This window comes from Podarcis muralis, chromosome 8, assembly GCF_964188315.1.
Source record: "Podarcis muralis chromosome 8, rPodMur119.hap1.1, whole genome shotgun sequence".
Taxonomy (NCBI): domain Eukaryota; kingdom Metazoa; phylum Chordata; class Lepidosauria; order Squamata; family Lacertidae; genus Podarcis; species Podarcis muralis.
In genome coordinates, this window is record NC_135662.1 from 49,291,873 (window position 1) to 49,313,841 (window position 21,969).

At 38.0% G+C, this 21,969-nt stretch overlaps 1 protein-coding gene across 9 annotated transcripts in view; it reads right to left on the reverse strand.

Moving 5' to 3' along the window:
- Window positions 1–21,969, reverse strand: part of PIEZO2 (piezo type mechanosensitive ion channel component 2) — a 203,950-nt gene that overhangs the window by 57,824 nt on the left and 124,157 nt on the right. For all 9 annotated transcript variants that reach the window (XR_013393960.1, XM_077933169.1, XM_077933165.1 and 6 more), the window contains exons 7-14: window positions 21,132–21,345; window positions 10,001–10,169; window positions 8,591–8,719; window positions 7,907–7,945; window positions 6,565–6,703; window positions 4,926–5,068; window positions 3,462–3,698; window positions 316–439 (exon numbers count right to left, since the gene is read on the reverse strand). Coding sequence is in view for 8 of the 9 variants with exons in the window: in XM_077933169.1 (XP_077789295.1) it covers window positions 316–439; window positions 3,462–3,698; window positions 4,926–5,068; window positions 6,565–6,703; window positions 7,907–7,945; window positions 8,591–8,719; window positions 10,001–10,169; window positions 21,132–21,345 (1,194 nt within the window). In the remaining variant the exon portion in view is untranslated. The remainder of the gene's footprint in view (window positions 1–315; window positions 440–3,461; window positions 3,699–4,925; window positions 5,069–6,564; window positions 6,704–7,906; window positions 7,946–8,590; window positions 8,720–10,000; window positions 10,170–21,131; window positions 21,346–21,969) is intronic.

Genomic DNA, 21,969 nt, shown 5'->3' on the forward strand with positions numbered 1-21,969 from the left:
AGTTTCAAACACTAAACGTAACCCCCGCACAAAACAGTTGTTGCCTGTATGTCCCACCTTGTTAGTTCACACTGTCTTTTCCTCATTTGCCCTGTTTCACTTTCCTATCAGCCGAACACCCCACACAATGTCATTTCCATGAAAGTCACTTTCTTTGCCCTTTGCACCTTCTACTACCGCTTCACTTTCCTCTTTGTCTCACTTTCCTCTTTGTCACACTTTATCACGTTCGTCTCTTTTGGGCTCACAGATTGCGTTCAGAATGCACAGAATGCATTAAGAACTCAGATATTTTTTAATGTAATCTGTATTTACCTTTTTCTTCACTCTCTTCTTCTTCAACTTTTACCTCTGATAAAACAGCTTCTTTTAACTGAAAAGCTTTCCGCTCAGTGAGATGTTGTCTGAGCAGTAGCCAAAATGTAATTGCAAAAAGAATCTGCAAGGAGAAATGGGGAGGAGGAGGACAGAGGGGGAAAGTTAGAACACCTAATATGTTGTTTAATATTCATTATCTAATAGAATTACCTACGACATTGTACTTACGAGATGGACACACTCTGGTTGACATTGTAATTCAAGGATGGCGCAACAGTGCCTCTATAGATGTTTGATTACCGCTTCCATCATGCTATTCTATGCTGCTTGGGGATGATGGCACTTAGAGTTTATGAATATATGGAGAGCCACAGGTTTCCATTCCTGCTGTTAATAATTTGTGAGAACTGGATGATATTGCTGAACATCTTCCAGACATTTGCCAACATAATCTGGCCCCCAAATGTCTCTAGAGCCATATGGATGCTAAGACTGTGCTTTTATTTGGGGATGAATGGTAAAATGAGACAACTATATACCTTTCATTCCATTTTTCATCCATCACAAATATAAATGTACACAAATTCCCTCCAAGAACTCTCCACCTGATTTGTGGGCAAAGAATTTGCAAGAACCATTAGCTTCTTTGTCATTTTATAAGGATTTGCTCTGTTGTTGTTTTGATGTTGCAACAACTATGTTGGTGGCCTGGCCACCATTGCACAAAGCTCTAGAACTAGTTTCATTTTACAGAATTTTCTCTAAGTATTCCCCACCATTTTTTGTGTGATGGTCACTAAATTTAGAGAAAATTTTGCAAAATTACGCTTTCTTCCATAAAAAATTTCATCTCTACTCCAGTGACAAGACATGACCCATGGACACAAATGACTTTCAGTGAACAACTCCTTCTTCAGTGCTGTTTGTGCCTTTTGGGTTCAGTTTGCCAGCCAAATGGGCATGGCTGCCTCTGGTGGAAGATGAGAAATGTAGATAACTCTCCAGTCCTCTACTTTGCTTCTAATTTAGTTTCCTTTTCTTTATGAGAGGCAGAGAGACAAAGAGGGCAGGATTGTGCTTGCTGATGGGTGCAAAACAGGTCCTTATCTTCTTCCAGTTATGTTGAGATACTTTTATATCCTTGATATACTTCATACGATAACACAATCTTTATTTTCAGTGATTTGCAGGTTATACTTATGGTTTTGATAACAGACTACACAGACTACACATCTATCCAGTGCCTGCACTCTCCCTCATGTTTGAGAATTGATTTGTAGTCAGTTTCCCTTAATCCCCTGGATTATTGAGCCAGCAGCACTCTCACCTACTTAGGGAAAAAGTAGTGTTTTAAAAATATTGTCATTCCCTGATTGTTTTGTGCCTTGCATAGTCAGTGAGAACCATACCACCCATGCCAAATTCCTACCCAACTTTGCCTTTAGAATGCATTATCTTAATTCTTCACTGACTGTCAACAGTTTTTTTTTTAAAAAAACAGGTAGGATAATGTACTTTTAAAGTGGTTACAACATTCACAGATTAATGTAGTTAAGCAGTATATAAACATTAATAAAATAAAATAAAATAAAAATAGAATAGAATAGAATAGAGCATTGTACAACCTCATCTTCAGAGGCTTGGGTGGTGCCTTCATGTATAAAGAATAAGTGAAACAGCACTTTATTCTCCCTTCCCAAAGACAGCGATAAGCACATTAACTCTGTGACTGATTAGGTTTTGTATCTCATGGTTCTTCCTTTTTCTCTTTTGCATTTTCTAACACATACAAATGCCTACACAGAATATTCACTGTGCTTCCATTTTCAAAATCTCTCTGGAGAGCAGTCTCTTCTACAAAGCAACTCATTTTCTATTTAAGAGCACGTACTTTGAAAAACAAAACGGAGAGCATTATGGTCTATTTATCTGTCATTTTCTATTGAAAGCAAAATTAAATTTATGTCTAAACCCACAGAGTGTCTTTTATTCAGTGAAATATATCTAGGGTATGTCACTCACTTACTGGTGTATACATTTATCTTTTTTGCTGATACCATAATTTCATTTTTCTGATAGCCACTACTTTTAGATAAGACATTTTACAAAGCAGCCAATCAAAGTTTATGGCAAAGTTGCTGGCAACATATTAAAGCAGTTAAATCTCTTGAGAGAAATTTATAGCATCAATGAGAGAAAGTGTACAACATATCCAACAGAACCTCTGGACCATTTAATCTGTTTTAAGAGCACTAATGCTGCCTTTGAGAGAAGATAATATAGTGTTTGCTCATTTTCACATTCATTATAAATTAAGGAGTAGCCAGCAGGGAATAAGTAGTACAGAATTCACTTTGAGAGAGAATCTAGTGCATCATAATGAAGGTGCTCAGGCTAGTGAGACAAAGGAATAATGAAATGCGATAGTGGGATTCATGAAACATTTTGTACCTACTTTGCTTCAGAAAAAGAGACTACTAAATGTGATATTATATTTGAGCTTTCACACAACATAACAGCCACTTCTTGAAATCTAGTATAATATAGTGAAAGTTTAGCATTTGTTCCCATGTTAATTAATGGCAGAAATAATCTGTTTGCAACCCTGGTTAAACAAAAATTTGTAGGAGTAAAGTTATGAAACTTAGGCAGTATACTAGTATAAATTTATTTCCTGCTGTTTTCATAGATCAATAATGGGAGAACAGAAGCATGTATGTGTAGAAAGAGTGGAGCTATAGTGACATTGTCCAAGGATGGTGCCATTGTTCTGTCATTCCACTCCCACTAGTGTAAATGAAATTTAGTGTGACATGCCGTTATATTGGTCAAGAAGTCACAGTTCCATAACGCAACGGGTACCATAATGTGAAAGGAATTTTAGAAGATGGGACAGACACAGCAGCATTAAAATCAAGGAAACTAATGCAATATTCCCATCTGAATGCACCCCAGGTATACCCATACAGAGGTGCTTTAGGTATATACACACAGGACTTTTTAGATCCTGCTCACAGCTTGCACACATTGTATTTTTTCAACAACAACAATCAATTTCACTTCTTTTACTTCTAATGTAAAATCCTGTATGAACTGAGGATCTCATTGGCTTCAGATTGATTCTGTTTTAAAACATTATTTACCTTTGATGCTAATTCTGTAGGAGCTTTCCGTTCTAGAAATCCTGAAACCGTTGGAAGTTCATTCTCATTCAGATCAATACTCCAAATGTACTGAAATGTTAATAACAAGTTTCCATATACCACCATAAAAGGTGAACTGATCATAGCATATTTCCTTCGGTCACGCAGCATCCAAAGTATGCAGGACCATATCAGCATCACAAATGTCAACCAGCTATGGTAAGTAATACTCCAGGCCTTAAGAGAAAAGAAAAAGAAATGGAAGTATTATGTCGATTAAAAGGAAAGCATGAAAGCATATGGTTTTCTTAGGGAAGCTTTTAATGTTTGATGTATTACAGTATTTTAATATTTTTCTGGAAGCTGCCCAGAGTGGCTGGGGAAGCCCAGCCAGATGGGCGGGGTATAAACAATAAATTATTGTTGTTGTTGTTATAAGTTTCTAAGTCAGAGGTGCATCCTATTCCCATTAGTTATTGAGAACTGGGAAGCTGCTGTTTGTAAAGCTGACATAAACTTTCACAACTGAGAAGTTTTTCTAGGAGAATTACAGTTAACACTGAGGCACTTTTCTCCTTTATTTTATGTCTTTATATTGCAACAGCAGAAACACTCCAGTCATCTGAAAATCCAGCAAAGATTAGCAATGTACATGTGTTTTCATATTAATATAGACAATGGCATAAATAGCTAATAACTGGAATTTAATATGGGTTTTTTTAAAACCACCATGATTTCTTGTTAGCTTAAAATTGATCGATTGTTAAAAAAAGATGGCCTAGTTTGAGTTCTGAGTTTTACATAATCGGGAAGCCTGAGGTTCGCGAGCTCCCCACCATCCTTCTTCCACATGGCCAGGAGAACTTCTGCATCATTTAGTTTCATGTTTATAAGAAGAGCCCCGTTTGATCAAAGGCCAGCATCCTGTTACTTCAGCATCCTATTCTTACAGAATCACAGCTTGCTGTGCCATACTATCTAGAGATCAAGGTTTAACAATTTCAAAATAAGATAACTTAAAACCATGAATTATAAAGCTGGCTTGCTTTAAACCATGTTTCTTGGTTTGTACAAAGACATAATTGAGCACAGCGCTAAGCATGAATCATGGTAACTTTTATTTGGATTGTTTAGGACTACAACATATTTAACAACAAATTTAAACTCCTGCTCTTTATTACCTCAGGACCAAACAGAAGTTTTAATGAAAGTAATATTTCTACATTACAGAAGATAAAGGATTCCAAGGGACAATACACAAATGGTTGAAGAATAAGAGCATTAACATGAGGGAAATTTTTCATTAGATTAAGCATGTTTGTTTCTAATGCTGAGTGAAAAATTACAAATTTAAAAGGAGTAACAATTTTAATGATCAATTGTAGGACTTTGACCACAAAATAGTCTTGTTACCAAAATGGACATTTGTTATCAGAGCTATAACAAAGATGTTATATAACCTACCATCATGGCAATCAGAGCACAAACATAACTTTGCTTCATGATAAAATGGAAAACTGTGACCATTGCATGAACTTTGGGATTCACTTCTTCCTCAACATTTTCTTCCTCATCCTCTTCTTCCTCTTCTTCTTCCTCTTTCTTTTCTGAGGGGCCAAAAAGAACTGCATGAGTTGCAAAACTCAACATGAATTGTATTCAAAGGCTCCCTTTTGGGGATTGTCTCGTTCATGGAAGATTTCTATTTATGTTAGATTTCTGTTAACTGAAACTCATTGAAGAGAACTTTTGGATCTATTCATGGTACGACCATGAGGCTCCAAATCCTCTTTTTCTCATAAGGATAATAGTAGAAGTGGCTATCATAGTATAGAATATTCAGATGCTTGGTAATTAAAATTGGATGTGTAAATTTGTAGTACTGTGTATATCTATATCTGTATCTATATATCTATATCTATATCTATATCTATATCTATATCTATATCTATATCTATATCTATATCTATATCTATATCTATATCTATATCTATATCTATATCTGTGCACAATGGGAATCCCTCTCTTTAACAAGACTCAGGAAGTGGTGGGCTGGCCAATAAGGTGGCAGCTCAGCCAAAGTCACTAAATTGTTCAAAAATAGAAAAGCTTGGTCCTTTAGAAAGTTACTAGCTGCTGTCTCTCTGCAAAGGGTTCCTGATTAGTCTTGAAACAAAATAAATAACATGGCTTGGCGTCAGGAAAGCACAGGGACAGATGAGAAAGGAAGTGCTACTAAAGGCTTAGCTGAGGAAAGAAATACTCATGCTCTTATAGTCTGTATTTGGGGTGGTATGATTTGAGAAAGTGTGTTGTGTATCAGTCTCCTGGAAGCAACTCAAAAATCTCAACTTGTGGAGCAATCTCCTGTGCAGAGGACTGAACTACAGAGAAGTGTGGAGCACTCTGGGTGGGGAAGATTAAGCCAGAATACCACAAAATATATTTCTTCACAGGTTGAAGAAAGTGGGGGTGCCCTTCTGCTCCCACTCATGGGGAAAACTTATCTTACTGTCTCACTCTAAATGTGAAAGAGGCTTTTTCACAAGGGCATGAGGGACAATTCATTACAAAAGACATGGGTGGGGAGTTCCTAGGACATCCTGAGCTAATGAACTGTCATGTCACATGGTGAAGGAACAGCCACTGGGGTGTTTCTGCTTTCAGCAAGGCACTCTTGCCAATCCTAAAGTGAGTGAGCTTGGAAGTTCTCAGGAAATGCCCAAAAGGAACATTCTTGATATTCTCTACATAATCTATTAGCAATGTGTTCTTCCCCTTGCTGAAAAGGGGAGGGGCTTGGACTTCTCAGGAAATGCAGAAAGGGCACTTTAGTGTAAGTGGGGTATGCTTGCTGGTGGGTACTCATTTATTCCCAGTAGATCCCAGAATTAATTCAAGCAGGTGCTAATTGGCATGTGTTTGGATCACCACTGAGTCACACAACAGGACCTTTTTCTGCCCACCACAATCATGTATTCATTGCTCATAGCCAAGCCAACCACACTTCTTAATAACAATGTATTCCTATCAGGCATGTGGGACAGAACAAAATGGACATAGAAAGAACAAGTGTTTATTCCTAAACCATTTTCACTACTACCTAAGTCATCAACTGTTGGGTCCCATTTGTAGTGCGGTCTTGAATACACATCTACCCTCGCAGGCCCATTCTCCATGGGACACAATGGGTGTATGCTCTGATAGTCTACAGGTGTACCATTCACTGTCACTAGAAGAACCTGTTGAATTGAAGTTAGAGAAAATGAATCCTTTTAAAATAAACACAATACATTTTTATCACTTTTATTGTAAAAAATATCAATGATAGATAGTAATCTACCCACAGTTGCCATACACATTAAATATCGACTATTACATGATTAACAGGCAATCAGAAGTCCAAACAATTCTCACACATTACAAAATGCAACATCCAAATTTGTCTAACACTACTGTCCTAAAGGTAAAGGTAAATGACCCCCCCTTTTGTTCCCAGGCTCTACCTATATCTTCTCCAGAGGGTTGCAGTAACCCCCAGAATAAATTTAGGGGGTATACAGAGAGAGGCAGTTCCGTTGCATAGTCAAAAGCCTTTGCACTTGCAGAACTGTTTATTTGGATGCTGCCCATGATCTGTAAATAATAGAAAGAGTGGTTGTGGGCACCTAGCTATTTCAAAATATCTCAAAGTCTGGCAGGAAGTCACACATCTACTTCTGCTTCTAAGCTGTTTGCAGGCAGATAACTTGAAAGGCTAGGATCTTCTATTGAGCCAGATGGTGCTGTTGTTGCACTTGTTATTATTCATTATGGGCTGTATCCAACACTGCAGCTCTGCTAGTACAACATACTTCAATGCACACAATGGAACTTCCTGTTTCCTCTAACCCCTGTACTGTTGGGAGACCATTAGGACCAGATTTGGGGATGTGCAGGGGGAGGAAAGGAAACTGAACTTCTGTTACGCTAGTGAAACTCTGCTGGAGCAGTATTGGATACAACCCAGAACTTGTAGGCTTCCCATTAACAAAACGTCTCAGGGAAGCAAACAACTGTTAATAAAATACAAAATAAAAATCAGTAATATAATCACAATATTGTAAGAATAACTAAGTAGTACAATACATAGTGATACAACAGCAAACCATGTTATTAAGCCTCATAAGCCAAATGGAAGATATTTATTTCAGCAGGTGTTTAGAAGATGTGCTGGGGGGCTAAAAGGATATAAAAGTCTCCTTGCTTTAGATGTTGCTGCTCAACACATGAGGGCTGGGAGGAGCATAGCCTTGGGGATGGGGTGAACCGCATGTCCCTACAGTCCCTTTCGACTGTACCTCTGTCCCTTTGTGTGAGTAATGTGTGAACAAAGCTTATCTCTAAACAATATAATCAAAATTCACAGTGCAAATTAACTCCAAAAATGAGACAATGGTACTAACATCAGATGGCTTGTGATCATCTTGAGTCATTGACAGAAGCTGCAAAAGCAAGGCAAGAATAGCTTATTAGTTTGAATTATAGCTGAAGCGTAAAATATTCTTAATAGCTTTAGGCTTTGGTTCCGAAAGGACCATTTGCTTTGAGGAATTTGTTAATCACTGCATGCATATCTTCTACTACTATTCTGCCGCCGCCACCACTGCCACTACTACTTCTTATTATTATTATTATTATTATTATTATTATTATTATTATTAACATCTATTTTCCAGGCTACAACGTTGTTTCTAGTGGAAGGTTCAAATGAGTTGAAACACAGTAATGATGCTAACTACTTTTGAGAAATCCTGCAATGCTACATAGAAGGCTATCGTTAAAAGAAAAGCAATCAAAATTCCCACTAGATGCACACAAGCCCACCTAGATGCACACAAGCCCAACTCTTATGCAGCTTTTATGTCAAATGTTTGAAAACCAAGAGACTAGTTAAAATCAGGAGATGCTAAGTGGTACGTTTATACTGCAATATTTGTATTTTTTAAGTGCTTGTAGCAACATTCGCTCCTATGTTGTGCTTAAAATTGTACAAACCGTATCATCATACAAAGTCAGAAACATGAAACATAGCACTCCTGATCATTAACTGGATAATTATAATCCAACTACTTTATATTTGACCTTACTTTTCTTTCATCAGTTGTGTAGCGGCTTGTATACCACAAACTGCGCCTTCTTTCTGCAGTCATTTGGACATGAGTGCAGTCTGTTTCCTCTTCCCTGTTACCAGATTTATCATCATCATCAGGAATGTGCTAAAGAACAAATGTCTATGTTAACTCCAGAATAACCAGTTATTTAGCTGCTAATTTTCGCTTTAAAAATGGGGGGGGGGGAGGATTTTCTTGCCAAGATAAATAGGATTAAATTTATATACCACCTTTCATCCAAGGCAGGCTTCCTCAACCTCGGCCCTCATATGTTTTTTGTCTACAACTCCCATGATCCCTAGCTGGCAGGACCAGTGGTCAGGGATGGTGGGAACTGTAGTCACAAAACATCTGGCCATGGTTGAGGAAGCCTGATCCAAGGATTACAGGGCAGTTTACAATCTAGGCAGTGTTTAGCTTTCCCAGTCAAGCCCATATGAACTTTTCAGACAAGTATGAAGACTAATCAATCTCAACACATTTTTGGGAAGACAGGTTTAAGCAACACTGCAAACATCAACAGGTAATGGTAACCTCATCTTGCCAACATTACTCATGGGCAACATGGCAATTCTTCTTACTCTCCTGCCCCTTGCAGCTCCCCATCTCCTCCAGGGTTTCCCCCCAACCCTCTAAAGCAGAATTTGGATGTTTGCAGGAGGCTGCAGGGAGAAGGGGAATCTGTTCCACCAATGGATATATATACACAGTATCAGGGCCGGCAGTGGTGGACAATGAGTTCCTTGGAGTCTGGACCTGCCACCCCTGTGGATCCTGCTGCCTGAGGCTGTTGTTTCACCTTGCCTCAGCACAATATACTACATGTTTCACCCCTGGGCATGGAGAAGATAGGGAGGTTACAAGGGTCAGGCAAATGACACATGAGAGTGTAAGAGTATTCATCCAGAGCACACATCACCACAATGAATAAGTAGAGCATGCACTCATAAAGGCCATGTTATGTCACACCACATATCAGGTATCTGAAGAAGTGTGCATGCACACGAAAGCTTATACCCAGAACAAACTTAGAGACCAAGGTGCTACTGGACAATTTTTAATTTTTTTCACATATAAGTTATTACTGAGCTAGTGAGCATCTGAACAAGCCCTCCATTGTGCAAAGCACTCTCTCTAGCCTACTCTGTCTTCCCTGAAGTGCCCACCCCTGGCATTTACATTATAAGGAAATTACTGGGTTAATAACTTTTCTACTAACATGTAGCTCTGCCCTGAATTACATACAACAAGTCATCTCTTTTTTGTAACTCACAATGCACATTTGTTAAATTTTATGCACAAATATTGCCACATCCTGAAATGATGTCTACACTCTTTTCCTGAAGATTTTCTCATTACTATATAGGAAGAAGAGAGTTGTTTTACCTGTACAATAGGTTCATGGAGCCAAAGTCGAATGAGAGTTGCTAGGGTATAGTATAACAGCAGCACCAAGATGGGGCTAGTATGGTGATACCAAAATAACTTTTGATTAGTTATAATTTTCCAAGTGCTTGAACAGTTGGTCTGAATAACTGAAGTGACACCAAATAATCTGTTGAAATGATAAAACAGGAGGCATTACATAAACAATACAGATTATCATTATCAAGACATTTTGACTGTCTGAATTCATAGCTTCTTATTCAGTCAGCACAAAGTCCCTACAATTGTATCAGGAATTCGGATTAGCAAATCATTCTGGCTATTGCCTTTGGTAACTGAGACCACATTCAACTTCTACATTTTTGGGTGTGAATATAATTAAGCATGAAGATATTACCTGCTTTGTCTTCTTTTCTTGGGAAACATTTCTCTTTAGTTTCATTGTTTAAAACTTTGTTTTATTTCGTGTACTAAAGAAACTAGAGTTTGCCAACCTACTAAGAGATGCCTCTGAGTAATTTTACCAATTCTAGTCTCAATTAGATTTAAATCACTGGTGCCTATGTGCAAGCTGTTTTGATGGGGATGTAGTGATGCAAAGCTGTTGCATATAACAGCTCGTCCACACCTTACATTTAAAGCACATCCAATGCAGATTTAAAACCCATGACTTCCTACAAAGAACCCTCTAAACCAGGCTTCCTCAACCTCGGCCCTCCAGATGTTTTTTAGCCTACAACTCCCATGATCCCTAGCTAGCAGGGCCAGTGGTCAGGGATGATGGGAATTGTAGTCTCAAAACACCTGGAGGGCCAAGGTTGAGGAAGCCTGCTCTAAACAGTAGTCTTCCCTCTCACAGAGCCACAGTTTCCAGCACTATTAACAAGCTGTAATTGCCAGGATTCTTTGGGGAAGTCATGTGCTTTAAACGTGTGTTGGATATGCTTAACTGTATGGTGAGCCTCTGCCCTCAGTCATGGGCATAAGTTCTTACCAGCTGCACTCTGATCCAGTAGGTTCATGCCTATGAGAGATTCAATGACAGTGCAAAGCCACCATATAACCAGCTGGCTTCTGCAGTCACTTCGGTGTTGGCGTGCCCTATGTATGTTCATGCAGCTGCATTAAACTTTTGAAAGAGTTTCTCAATAAGATGGCTGCTTGCAGGACCCAATTAAGGGAGCTGGCTGAGCAAAGACCTCCTGCTCTTCCCCAATTAGTTTGTGTGTGTGATTATCTCTGTAAGTTTGCAGAAAAGGAAAAGTTTTGTGTTTTCCAAGGGTAAATGAATATTCATAACCAATCTACAGAGCGGCCATAACATGAGCAGTATTTCAGGTTATACAAGCCACAAATAACTTTATTACTGTTCTGAGGAACATTAAGCAAATATCGAACTGGAAAAATAGTAAAAACGAAACAAAAAAAACAGGTGGCTGACACATTGTTGCTCTGTCAATTCATTTCCCCAGCAAAAGCTTACTGAATTAATGCAATCATGTCTCTGGTGTATATGTGCTGTGATCTGCTCTTCCTGACACATTCACAGCCTATGACCTTGATAAATGCAAGATACTGATTTAGCATTAAAGTACATAATGATGTAAGAGTGGAAATATTGCTGTTCTCTAAAAAAACAGGAAAACGTTTTTCTTCTATTTCCACCTACAGCAGAGTAGCCAACTGTGGATATAGCTATCATCGCAAAGACCAGACTACTTTAAGATGGGATCATCTGAAAATGGAGGCATGCACTCTACTTTTGCTAATATTCATGTCTCCTTGCAGGTTCCATCCCCAAAACATCTTAAACTGGGGAGAGAAGAGGTGGTGGGGGATAACAGGCAGAAAAGAAGGCTTACTCCCACACATGATATGCATTTGTGGGTCTCACCTTAGCTGTGGCTTATTGGCAGAGGGACCTCTACAGGAATGTGGATTTCAGCAGGTGCCCACCTGTACCAACCCCACACACCAATTTTTATTTATTTTTTTTATTGCTGCTTCTGCTGTCTTATTCTTGTAGTGTATACTTACTGTTTGATTGTACAGCCTAGAATTTAAATTTTAATTAAAGGTTCATATAGAAATCTTATTTAAAAGCTACAGACAACAACTATCATTTGCAGATTGGGGGGAACCAGCTTTGGGATCACATGTATCAATGCTAACCATACTTTCTATCTTAACCAAGAGGTTGAAGATTTGCAAATCCTGGTCAAGAATAATCTAGTTAGTACTGCCACATTTCTTCCCATAGAACACCTGCTATATATCCTCTATGTCAAATACTCAAATGCAATAATTATAAACATTTTAATAAGAAATGGTGACACTGAAGAAAGAAATTATTAACAGTTCTAATACATGAAAAGCAGCACAGCTTTACTTCAAGAAGATGCATTCAATTTTCAGTTTTCTAAATTTGTGCAAGCACTTCTGACACCTGGATTGTATGCTTTCTAAGTGACTTTGTATGTTTCAGATACTGTATATAAATATATCTGTAATGTAAGTATGCAAAAGATTTCACACACATACATAGGTTATTACGTCAATATATACAGAACAATCCTGTAAGGCAATGTCAGTATAATTCTTTTATTAACTATTGATACATTTCTTTCATCAGAATTTATCTTCACAAAACAGAATGACTGTCTCCATACGCAAACATCCATCACAAGTCACTTGAGTACGTTATTACTTAATGACTGAGGTCATCCAATGTTGTTAACCATTATGCTCTGACAAGTATCACCACTTTCCACAAATAAAAAGCCACAAACTCTAAATCCCCATGACATTGTATGGATACAATGTTTATCTATGATAAAAAATGGATTTTGTTATAAAACATATGCAACGTCATGACTGCATTTGTCCACAAAAGCTGGAATCCAGTTAACCATAATTAAACAGCAGCAATCTAGAAACCTCTATTGACTTTCTTCTGCATTACATACTAAGCAACGCTTAGCCACAGGTTACAAAAACCCCTATGTTAGGGTGTGTACAAGGTTTTCTTCAATCACTTGTGAAATCACTGCCGTAATGAAAGAGTTCTTGCTCGCTGTGACAGTGCTTGTACTTTAAAAATCAAAAGTGCTATCCTTCTTGCAACAATAGTGCAGGCATCCCCAAACTCGGCCCTCCAGATGGTTTGGGGCTATAATTCCCATCATCCCTGACCACTGGTCCTGTTAGCTAGGGATGATGGGAATTGTAGTCTCAAATCTGGAGGGCAGAGTTTGGGGATGCCTGCTATAGTGTATATAATAACACTATATAAATACACTGTTACAGTCAAGAAAATACTGTGTGTGCGCGCGCACATACAGACGCACACACACACAGTTACTTTTGTTTTAATATCATGTTTTTTATTGCTCATTCCCAGATTCCTCTATACCTCTTTTCTACTGAGTCCTAGTTTCCATTCCTTTAACCGAATCAAAGCTTTTCTGGCAATGGCAAAACCAGCACTATTATAAATTCCTTCTGGCAACACTTTTTCTATTAAACAGAACTAATCTGAAATGCAGAGGGGCTGAACATAAAACTGAATAATTTTAAGCCTGTGGGTAAATGTCAACCACGTAATCAGGGCAAATGCTATCATTAGGCCAACTAGGCAGCAGCCTAGGCCGCAGACCCCAGAGGGGCATAGCAGTAAGGGTAAAGGTAAAGGAACACTGGACGGTTAAGACCAGTCAAAGGCGATTATGGGGTGCAGCGCTCATCTCGCTTTCAGGCCGAGGAAGCCTGTGTTTGTCCACAGAGAGCTTTCTGGGTCATGTGGCCAGCATGACTAAACTGCTACTGGCATACAGAGGACCGTGATGAGTGCCAGAGCGCATGGAAACATTGTTTACCTACCCGCCACAGCGGTATCTATCTATCTACTTGCACTGGCATGCTTCAAACTGCTAAGTTGGCAGAATATGGACAGAACAATGGGAGCTCAACTCATCACGGGGATTCAAATCACCGACCTTCTGATCAGCAAGCCCAAGAGGGTAAGTGGTTTAGACCACAGCACCATCCGTGCCCCTTGCACTGACTTTTGACAGGCACAGCTTTATTAATTTTTCTTTTGTATTTGAGAAAGATAATCAAATAATGCTGTATTACTTATTATTGCAATTTTAAATTTTTTTTAGCAGCTTCAAGTTTTGTGCTTTTCATTTTCTACAGGACATTTGTTTTTGAAAACTGAAGTTAGCAGGGTTGGTGGGTTGTTGCAGGTAGTTAGTTACGTAGTTGTGTAATGTTTTGAAGTTAAATAGAAAAAATATGAACCATTATTTCAGAGATAACTGCAAGAGAAAAGCTGTTACATCCTGAAAATGCTGCAAAACATAAACATTAACCAAACCAAGTGTTGCTCAGTCACAAACTTATCTAATGTTACTTATCAGTTTGTTTTCCTTGTATGTTTTCTAAAGAGGCTGGTGTAGCTTTATGCATTTATTCATTGTTAACTTTTTATGACTCTTGTTTTTAACAAACTTGGTGGCAGGCAACAATAACACACAAGACTTATTTATTTAACATGAACTAGAATCAACCATGAACTTTTATTTGCCGTCAAACCTGCTATGCTTAGAACAAGATTTCAATATTCATCTTTTAAAAAAGATAATAGATTGTTTTGGCTGTGTAGATCCAGAATATCAATACAGCATATTTCTTGAATTAACTTTCTGGCTGTTGCATTTCATTCAAGCAGTATTAATCTGCCAACCAAAAAAAAAGTCCTCTTCTTAGATTCTGACACCTGCAAAAGATCTATACTGTCAAATAATCCTAAGTAGTTCTGCTGTGATGTAAGCACATTGCATACCCTATTTCCTTCCTGCTTAGCCAAACCAGGTTGTGTCACCACCTTCTTCTGACCCAGAAGCACAGCAAGTGATCTCCTGCAGCTATGCACACTGACCTTCAGTTCTGGCTCTGAGTAGACATTGTGATGCGAGGTGCTCCCACTATTGCTATACCCTGCAGGAAATATTAAGCACAAGGAACAATATTCCCTGCTGTCATCTAGAGAGAAGACCACCCAGACTAAAACATGCGAGCACAGGGATCCATATAGACTGCAAAGGGCTATCTCAAGCCATTACTAGCATTTTATTGCTACCTAGATGTATAGGCACTAACAACACAAAATATATTTTATATCAAACCATGCAATTAGGGAAGTGCCATCTTATGTTCCCTGAGGCTCTTAAGTAAAGCTCTGAAAGTGGATGAAAACATATACCCATTATCCTAAAATCTATTACCAGCTCTGAAGAGTGGTAATAAGAACCAATCCAGATTTTTTTATACTTTGAAAATTTGTTCTACAAAGCTATTTTAACTTAGTGAGGAAGTGATAAATAAAGTGATCTACAAGGGGCTACACCATTACAATGACTTGAGAGCACCTTCCAGATGTTCTATAAAAATAATAACAATGGAAATCTGGCTATCGAGCTTCAACAGATTTTAGGATAATGGGTATATGTTTTCATCCACTTTCTTTTTGATCAAAAATGTGTTGATGATTTTTGGAGGCAGTGGGCTCCACATTTTATTTTATTTTTAAAGCCTACACAAAGAGAAAGAAAAAGAAAGAGAGTGCATCTTGCTAACAGAACTATGTCCAAGCTGGTCCTAATCTTTCAGCTTCTATAAATATACTCATCAGAATGGGTTGGATGACATATGATTTTTACAATTAAGAGGAAAGTCAGCAAGAAGATGTCACCTGAGGAGGAGATGTGGCTTGGCCTCAGGTCTCAGGTGCCAGATAGAGAAAACTAGAGGGCTGTATTGAGTTTCTCACTCCTGGTTTAGAAGCACCCCACACACGTCAGAAAAAATCTTGCTTAACAAGACTCCAAGGGTACTGCTGCAAGAGACATGGTTTAACCATACAGTGCTAGCCCAATTTGGAGCTATTTGCTTTTCCAAATTAATTGACAGGCAGCAGTCTTAGGTGTCTTATACATGCCTCATGCCAGCCTAATTTATGCTAAGTGTTGTATGCTAAGTGTTGTATAGAGACATTGTGGTTGGGATGCCTTTTCCTCCCTCCTCCTCCCTGCTGTTGCCTCACTACTGCTACACCCCTTTGTCACCACCTCCAATGCAGTACCATTCTCACCCATCAATGCGAGGAAGGAAGGCAATGTGGCTCAGCTGACTGTGTCTGCACCATTTTGTTGCAATTGTAGCAAACAAACAGTCCAGCAGGAGGAGGTGAGAGGAAAAGGCAGTGGAGGGGCAGAGGTGGCAACTGTGAGCTGCCTCAGTAGAATGGCTGCTTCAATACCGCTTAACATTCAGGACAATCTTTTAAAAAACAGATTAGATCTGGTTGAGGTTCATGGAAAATATACCTCCCATCAGCAATTATGCCACAGCATTCTGTACTAACTGCAGTTCATGGATCAATTACAAGAAAAGCCCCAGATACAATGTACTGCCGTAATCCAGTCTTGAAGTTACCAATGCATGGACTATTGTGAGCAAGCTATCCCCACCCGGTAATGGCTACAGCTGTTGTACCAGCAGAAGCTGATTAAAGGCACATATTCTTTTAAGAGCCAAAAGGTTGCTACAAAAAAGCGGTGAGTTGAAAGAGCTTTTTTATCTTCTTTGAATTACTTCCAAGTATGACTCGATAAATTTCTAGAAACCTGTCTGAGACATCAGGTTGTGGGCAAATTAAAAAACGGTGCAAATTGTGTGCCTTTAGGAAAAGTAGTTCAGAGCCTTACATGGTTAACTCAAAAAGCCCACCAAGCTGGTGTAAAATACTACTTTGAGATGTTTGAGAAGTGTCAAAGAGCATTATTTCTGCTCTACAAAATGATGAACAAGCAGTTCCTACAATAAACCTCAAACACAGGAGAGACTATGAGAAAGAACACAAATGAAGCGTGCAAGGAAGCTATATTAGGAGGTGTATTTTGGAATTAAGAGGTACATCCTGGAGTGTCCTAGCATAATGAATCAAAATCAGCTGAAGAGCCTAGCAACTGTCATCCAAAAGAAACTGGAGGCATCAAATTTCAAAGCTGCATAGCAAATTAAACTCTTCAGCTACAGACATTAATCTCATTGGGTCAGTGTTCTTTGAACATTGCAAAATAATGCCCATGATCTATAGCCAATTTGTTTTAGAAGAAAAGATACACCAGTACATGGCACATGGGAGGGTTTGTCTGCTTTGCTATTAATTGTACAAACACGTCAAATAGGTTGGAGCTCTGAAGCATCTGCAAATGTGAGTGGTATTTTTCCTTTATTAGGGCAGGTGGCTACATACCACAGAACATTTATCTAATTCCGATCTATTTCAGAGCAAAATATCCCTATTTCTGGTACATCTCAGGGAAGTGCCTTAAAACGTTTCTACAACGGTTAAGAGAAATATGTGTTTAGTTCAAATACTTTAGCATCACAAATTGAGGTTCAACTAGATAGGGTCAACTTTGGATCTTCATAATGTAGGACTAGTCTGAGACTGTGTGGGACTATTCTAGTTCTGAAATAGTCCTGGGAAACATGAGCAAGAGACTGGGGGTGAGGAAAGCCTTTCAGCCATTAGCTGGTATTACCCAATTTGGCTTTTACTGATTCCACACCTATTGCATCATTTATAATTAATTTCCAGTTTTGTTAATATAAGAATTCCCACTTGCTTTCTTTACTTTTGCTCATTGCCTTCAACAAGTGCCAAAGATAAACAACTGAACAGGGTTCTTTTTTTCTCATCTACAATGCTCAGTTTAAATGTTGAGGATTTTGGGACTGGTCAGATGAGGATAGAGCCATCAAAAAAGGTGAAGAAATACTCCAACTGAATAGCTGCAGTTATTGAGCGGTTGCTAGGGAGCTGAGTGCTGGCAACCTATTGAAGGCATCCTCAGTCTCTTTCCAAACCTGCAGTTTTCAGCTAACTCTGAAGTACTTTTCTAATGAAAAAACCTGTAACAGCTAGACTGATCCTCCCTCCCCTGGCAGTAGCTACTGATCTGAGTAACTGTGGTGACTTTTGTTCCCCACCTTGTATTTTCAAAATTTTAATATAGTAATATATTTTTATATTATTCTAATTTAATGTTTATATTGCTGTTGGCAGATTTGAGAGGAACCTATCTGCAAAAGCAGCTTTTTATTTTTTTAAAAAAAGTAAATAAAATTGTGGGCATGATTGTCAATAGCCAATAATATTCTGTTTCTGATCTGATTTCATTCTGATGTAAAATCATCTCTCCATATTTATTTCTTAATATTGAAGATGATGTAAAGTACCTCTGTACTTCACTCACAGGTTTTTTATTTTATCTTCATTTATTTGTACATCTTTCTGACCTTTAACATCTATATTCTCAAAAATCAATAAACATCTTTTTTTTAGAAAAAAAGTTAGTATAGGTGAACAAGATTATCCTACTCTTGCAATAGCATTTTTATAATGAAATTTCATTCAGTGCTTCAGCCAAAGAAGTGTTGGTCTTCGTACAAGACATCTAGTTATACAAATAATTAAATGCATATTGTTTTCCTCTCTTTTCATTACAGTTTGACAAAATGAAGAGGATTGCTTTCCATCAGTCAAGTTTAAATGTTTCAGCATCAGTTCCAAATTTCCAACAACCTTTCTTTCCTTGCATACTTTCCACTAGCTTCTCATTAGGTTGGCAGTGCTGCTTCTGCTCTGTCAATAGTTAAACAAATATTCCATAACACTGAAAGCCAAATTCTGCAAGTTCATCAAATATAAAATAAATTATGCAAATATAATTTGGTCCAATAACTTAAGTAATTTGTATTAAACTCAGACACTAGTATTTAAAGTACAAGTCAGAACAGAAGAAAATCTTGCAGGCATAATGATGGAAACCTATTCTGCAGCCTGTGGAATATGTATTCAGAGCCAAGTAGTAAAATACTGTGTCTTCTCAGAAGTGTGCCAATCATTTGCTGGATTTAATGGCAGTATATTTCATGTTTGCTGAACTAATCTGTAAGAATACTAGGATTTTGAAAATCTGCTTGAAACTCACTTATATCATTATATTAAAAAATGGTGACCAGCATTTCTAAATATATGTTAAGGGTGCCTAGGAGATTTGTAGCAGCTAAATTTTTGGAAACTGGTTAAGACAGTGTAGTTGGAAATGTAAGTTTATCCCTTTGTTAACAAAAGAAAGCATTTATCCTCACTATTATGTTAATCTCTTGCCTTTACTTTTTGCTTTTATTTTCAAAAAAATATTCAATAGCCTCAGGCATGTGCTGTTCTGAAAGGTAGGATTCTCTCAAGATGTTTTGTTACAGGTTCTCAGTAGCTGAGCCAATTAAGAAGACAGCAGTCTTACTCTACACAGCAAACTAGGATTATTGTAAGTAGTTTCATACTCTGGAATGCATTACTTTTTAAAAAAACTATTTTTTCAGCAACTCCACAAAGCACAGGGATTGACAAATTTCTTCAGGTAGGCAAGGTAAACTAATTTCACTTTGTACAGATTCAAAGCTTTATTATTTATTCCAAACGTAATTTCAAAAGTCATGTCCCAGATGGATTACACTATTTAAAAAGAGAGATGGAAAAGTCACCAACAACTTACTAGGGAATTACAGTATCTTGTTGACTTTAAGGGAGACCAAGACATTTGCAGCCACAAAGGAGAATCCTAATCCCATGGTTTTGTCATATTCAGATAGATTAAACCAGTGGTGAACTCACAAGCTACATAAATCTGGCCTGTGACACCTCTTGGAGCAGCTGGCCTGCCCTCTGCCAAAATCAGGGACTTCTAATCTTCTTTGAGCCATCAGCTCACCTTGCAAAGGTGCCTCTTCTCCCTCTTGTGAGACACCATTGCTGGTGCCTTCCTGCTTCCTGGATACTATGACCTTCTAGCAACACTGTTGCACATTTTTTCATCAAATGTTAAATGAAATACATTTTGTTAAATAAAATATATAAATTTCAATAGTACTATCAGAGCAAAAATGACTTCTATATTTTCATTATACTATAATGTAGATATGACATTGGTTTGTGGATTGAAGTTGGCATATCTCTTTGTCTTTACCTTGTTATTAAAGTAAAACTTAAGAAAATTATTTGGGAAAACCTACCAAAGAAGACAGAAGATATGTGTGGCATTTATCCAATGTTGATCACCTTCCCTGGTTGAAATGCTTTATGAAATTGGGTCCCAATTTTAAATGTGTACTTTTGGGTACAACATGTGGGTATTACAAAATAGATATTATCCTTGGAGCATGGCTAGTTATAATTACCTTACTTTTTCCTACTAAATACTAGCTAAAGCACATACATAGGCAGATTAACAGCATTACTGTTGCTTTAAATGACATTTATGCTAGATGTAGAAGATTATTGAAAAACTGCACCATGCATTCTTATATAAACAAATTAAGTACTTTTTAAAAACCTCATTGAAAGAGTAAAAATAACAATAATTTGTGGCCTGTAGATGGCAGAAAAGCACTTATATCGTCACACACCTTCTCAAATTCACAGATGAAAACACTTTCTTGCTGCTGAGAATGCCAACTTCCACAGTACAGAAACAGCAAATTTGACAGATAAGTGTCAACAAATGTAAAACATGAAAAACCAAAGAAAGTAAGGAAGGATTTAACAGTAGCTGAACACAGAGAATCTGCCCAGGTGACACCATCCTTTCCTATGAGAGACACATTCCTGTAAGAAATTTGCTAAGGCCCCACTTTGCTCCTCCCTTTCAGGCAATTTCCCCATCCTACTGCAGTCCTGTAAAGCACAGCCCACAATGCTTCATAAGCAGCCCTGACCCGCTGTAGATGCTTTTCAGGAGGGTCCAGGCAGCTGCAGGGAAAGAAGGGGAAGATGAGTTGCAGGAGCTGCCTCCCGTTCCCACAACCACTGGATACAGCCAAGTATGTCTCTTTAACCCAGCATTTAACATATAAATTTCAAATACTTCACTGCATACTACTTCATTTATACATTTTGCATCTCACACAACGTGACTCAATCTTTTTGCTGCTTTTTTTTGTCACAGTCCCATTTACTGAAAGATGCAAATGAAGAATAAGAATAAGAATATCCTACCTGGCATAAAAGTCATCGGGTGGAATAATTTCCTGGAAAAACTGTAACTGGTACAGGTAAAGTCCAATTAAGTGGCCTGCACTGAATATAGCCATTAACACACAGAGACAGCTGAATATCAGCGGATCAAACACTCGGCAACAGGACCACCATGTACACAAACCCAAGAATAAAAAGAAATACACAGCTGAAGTCAGCGATGGCAACATCATTCCTACAGAAAAAAATGAATGGAGGGCAATTATTCTCTTTTGTACTCATGATATGTCTACAATGTGAAAGCTAAACAAGATGACTAAAAATCAACCTCTTTGAAAATTCAGTTGTTTAAAAAAATCCCTAAGGTCACTTTAACTAAAATCAAATACATTTTTTCTACTTTTATTGAAGTTTATGGGAGACCTGCAAGTAGCTGGATAAAATAATTCATGGTAAGTACATTTCATTCCATCTCAAAATGTGAACTGATTATCTAATTAAAATACAGTGGTACCTCGGGTTAAGTACTTAATTCGTTCTGGAGGTCCGTTCTTAACCTGAAACTGTTCTTAACCTGAAGCACCACTTTAGCTAATAGGGCCTCCTGCTGCTGCCGTGCCACCACTGCACGATTTCTGTTCTCATCTTGAAGCGAAGTTCTTAACCCAAGGTACTATTTCTGGGTTAGCGGAGTCTGTAACCTGAAGCGTATGTAACCCGAGGTACCACTGTAGGTGAGAACATGATTGTGGACTGATATCAATAGGTTCCCCCCATCACCACAAAATCCCCAAGGCATTTATATGAATGATTTATATGTGTCAACTGAAAAGATTACCAGAGATAATTTTAGTTAACC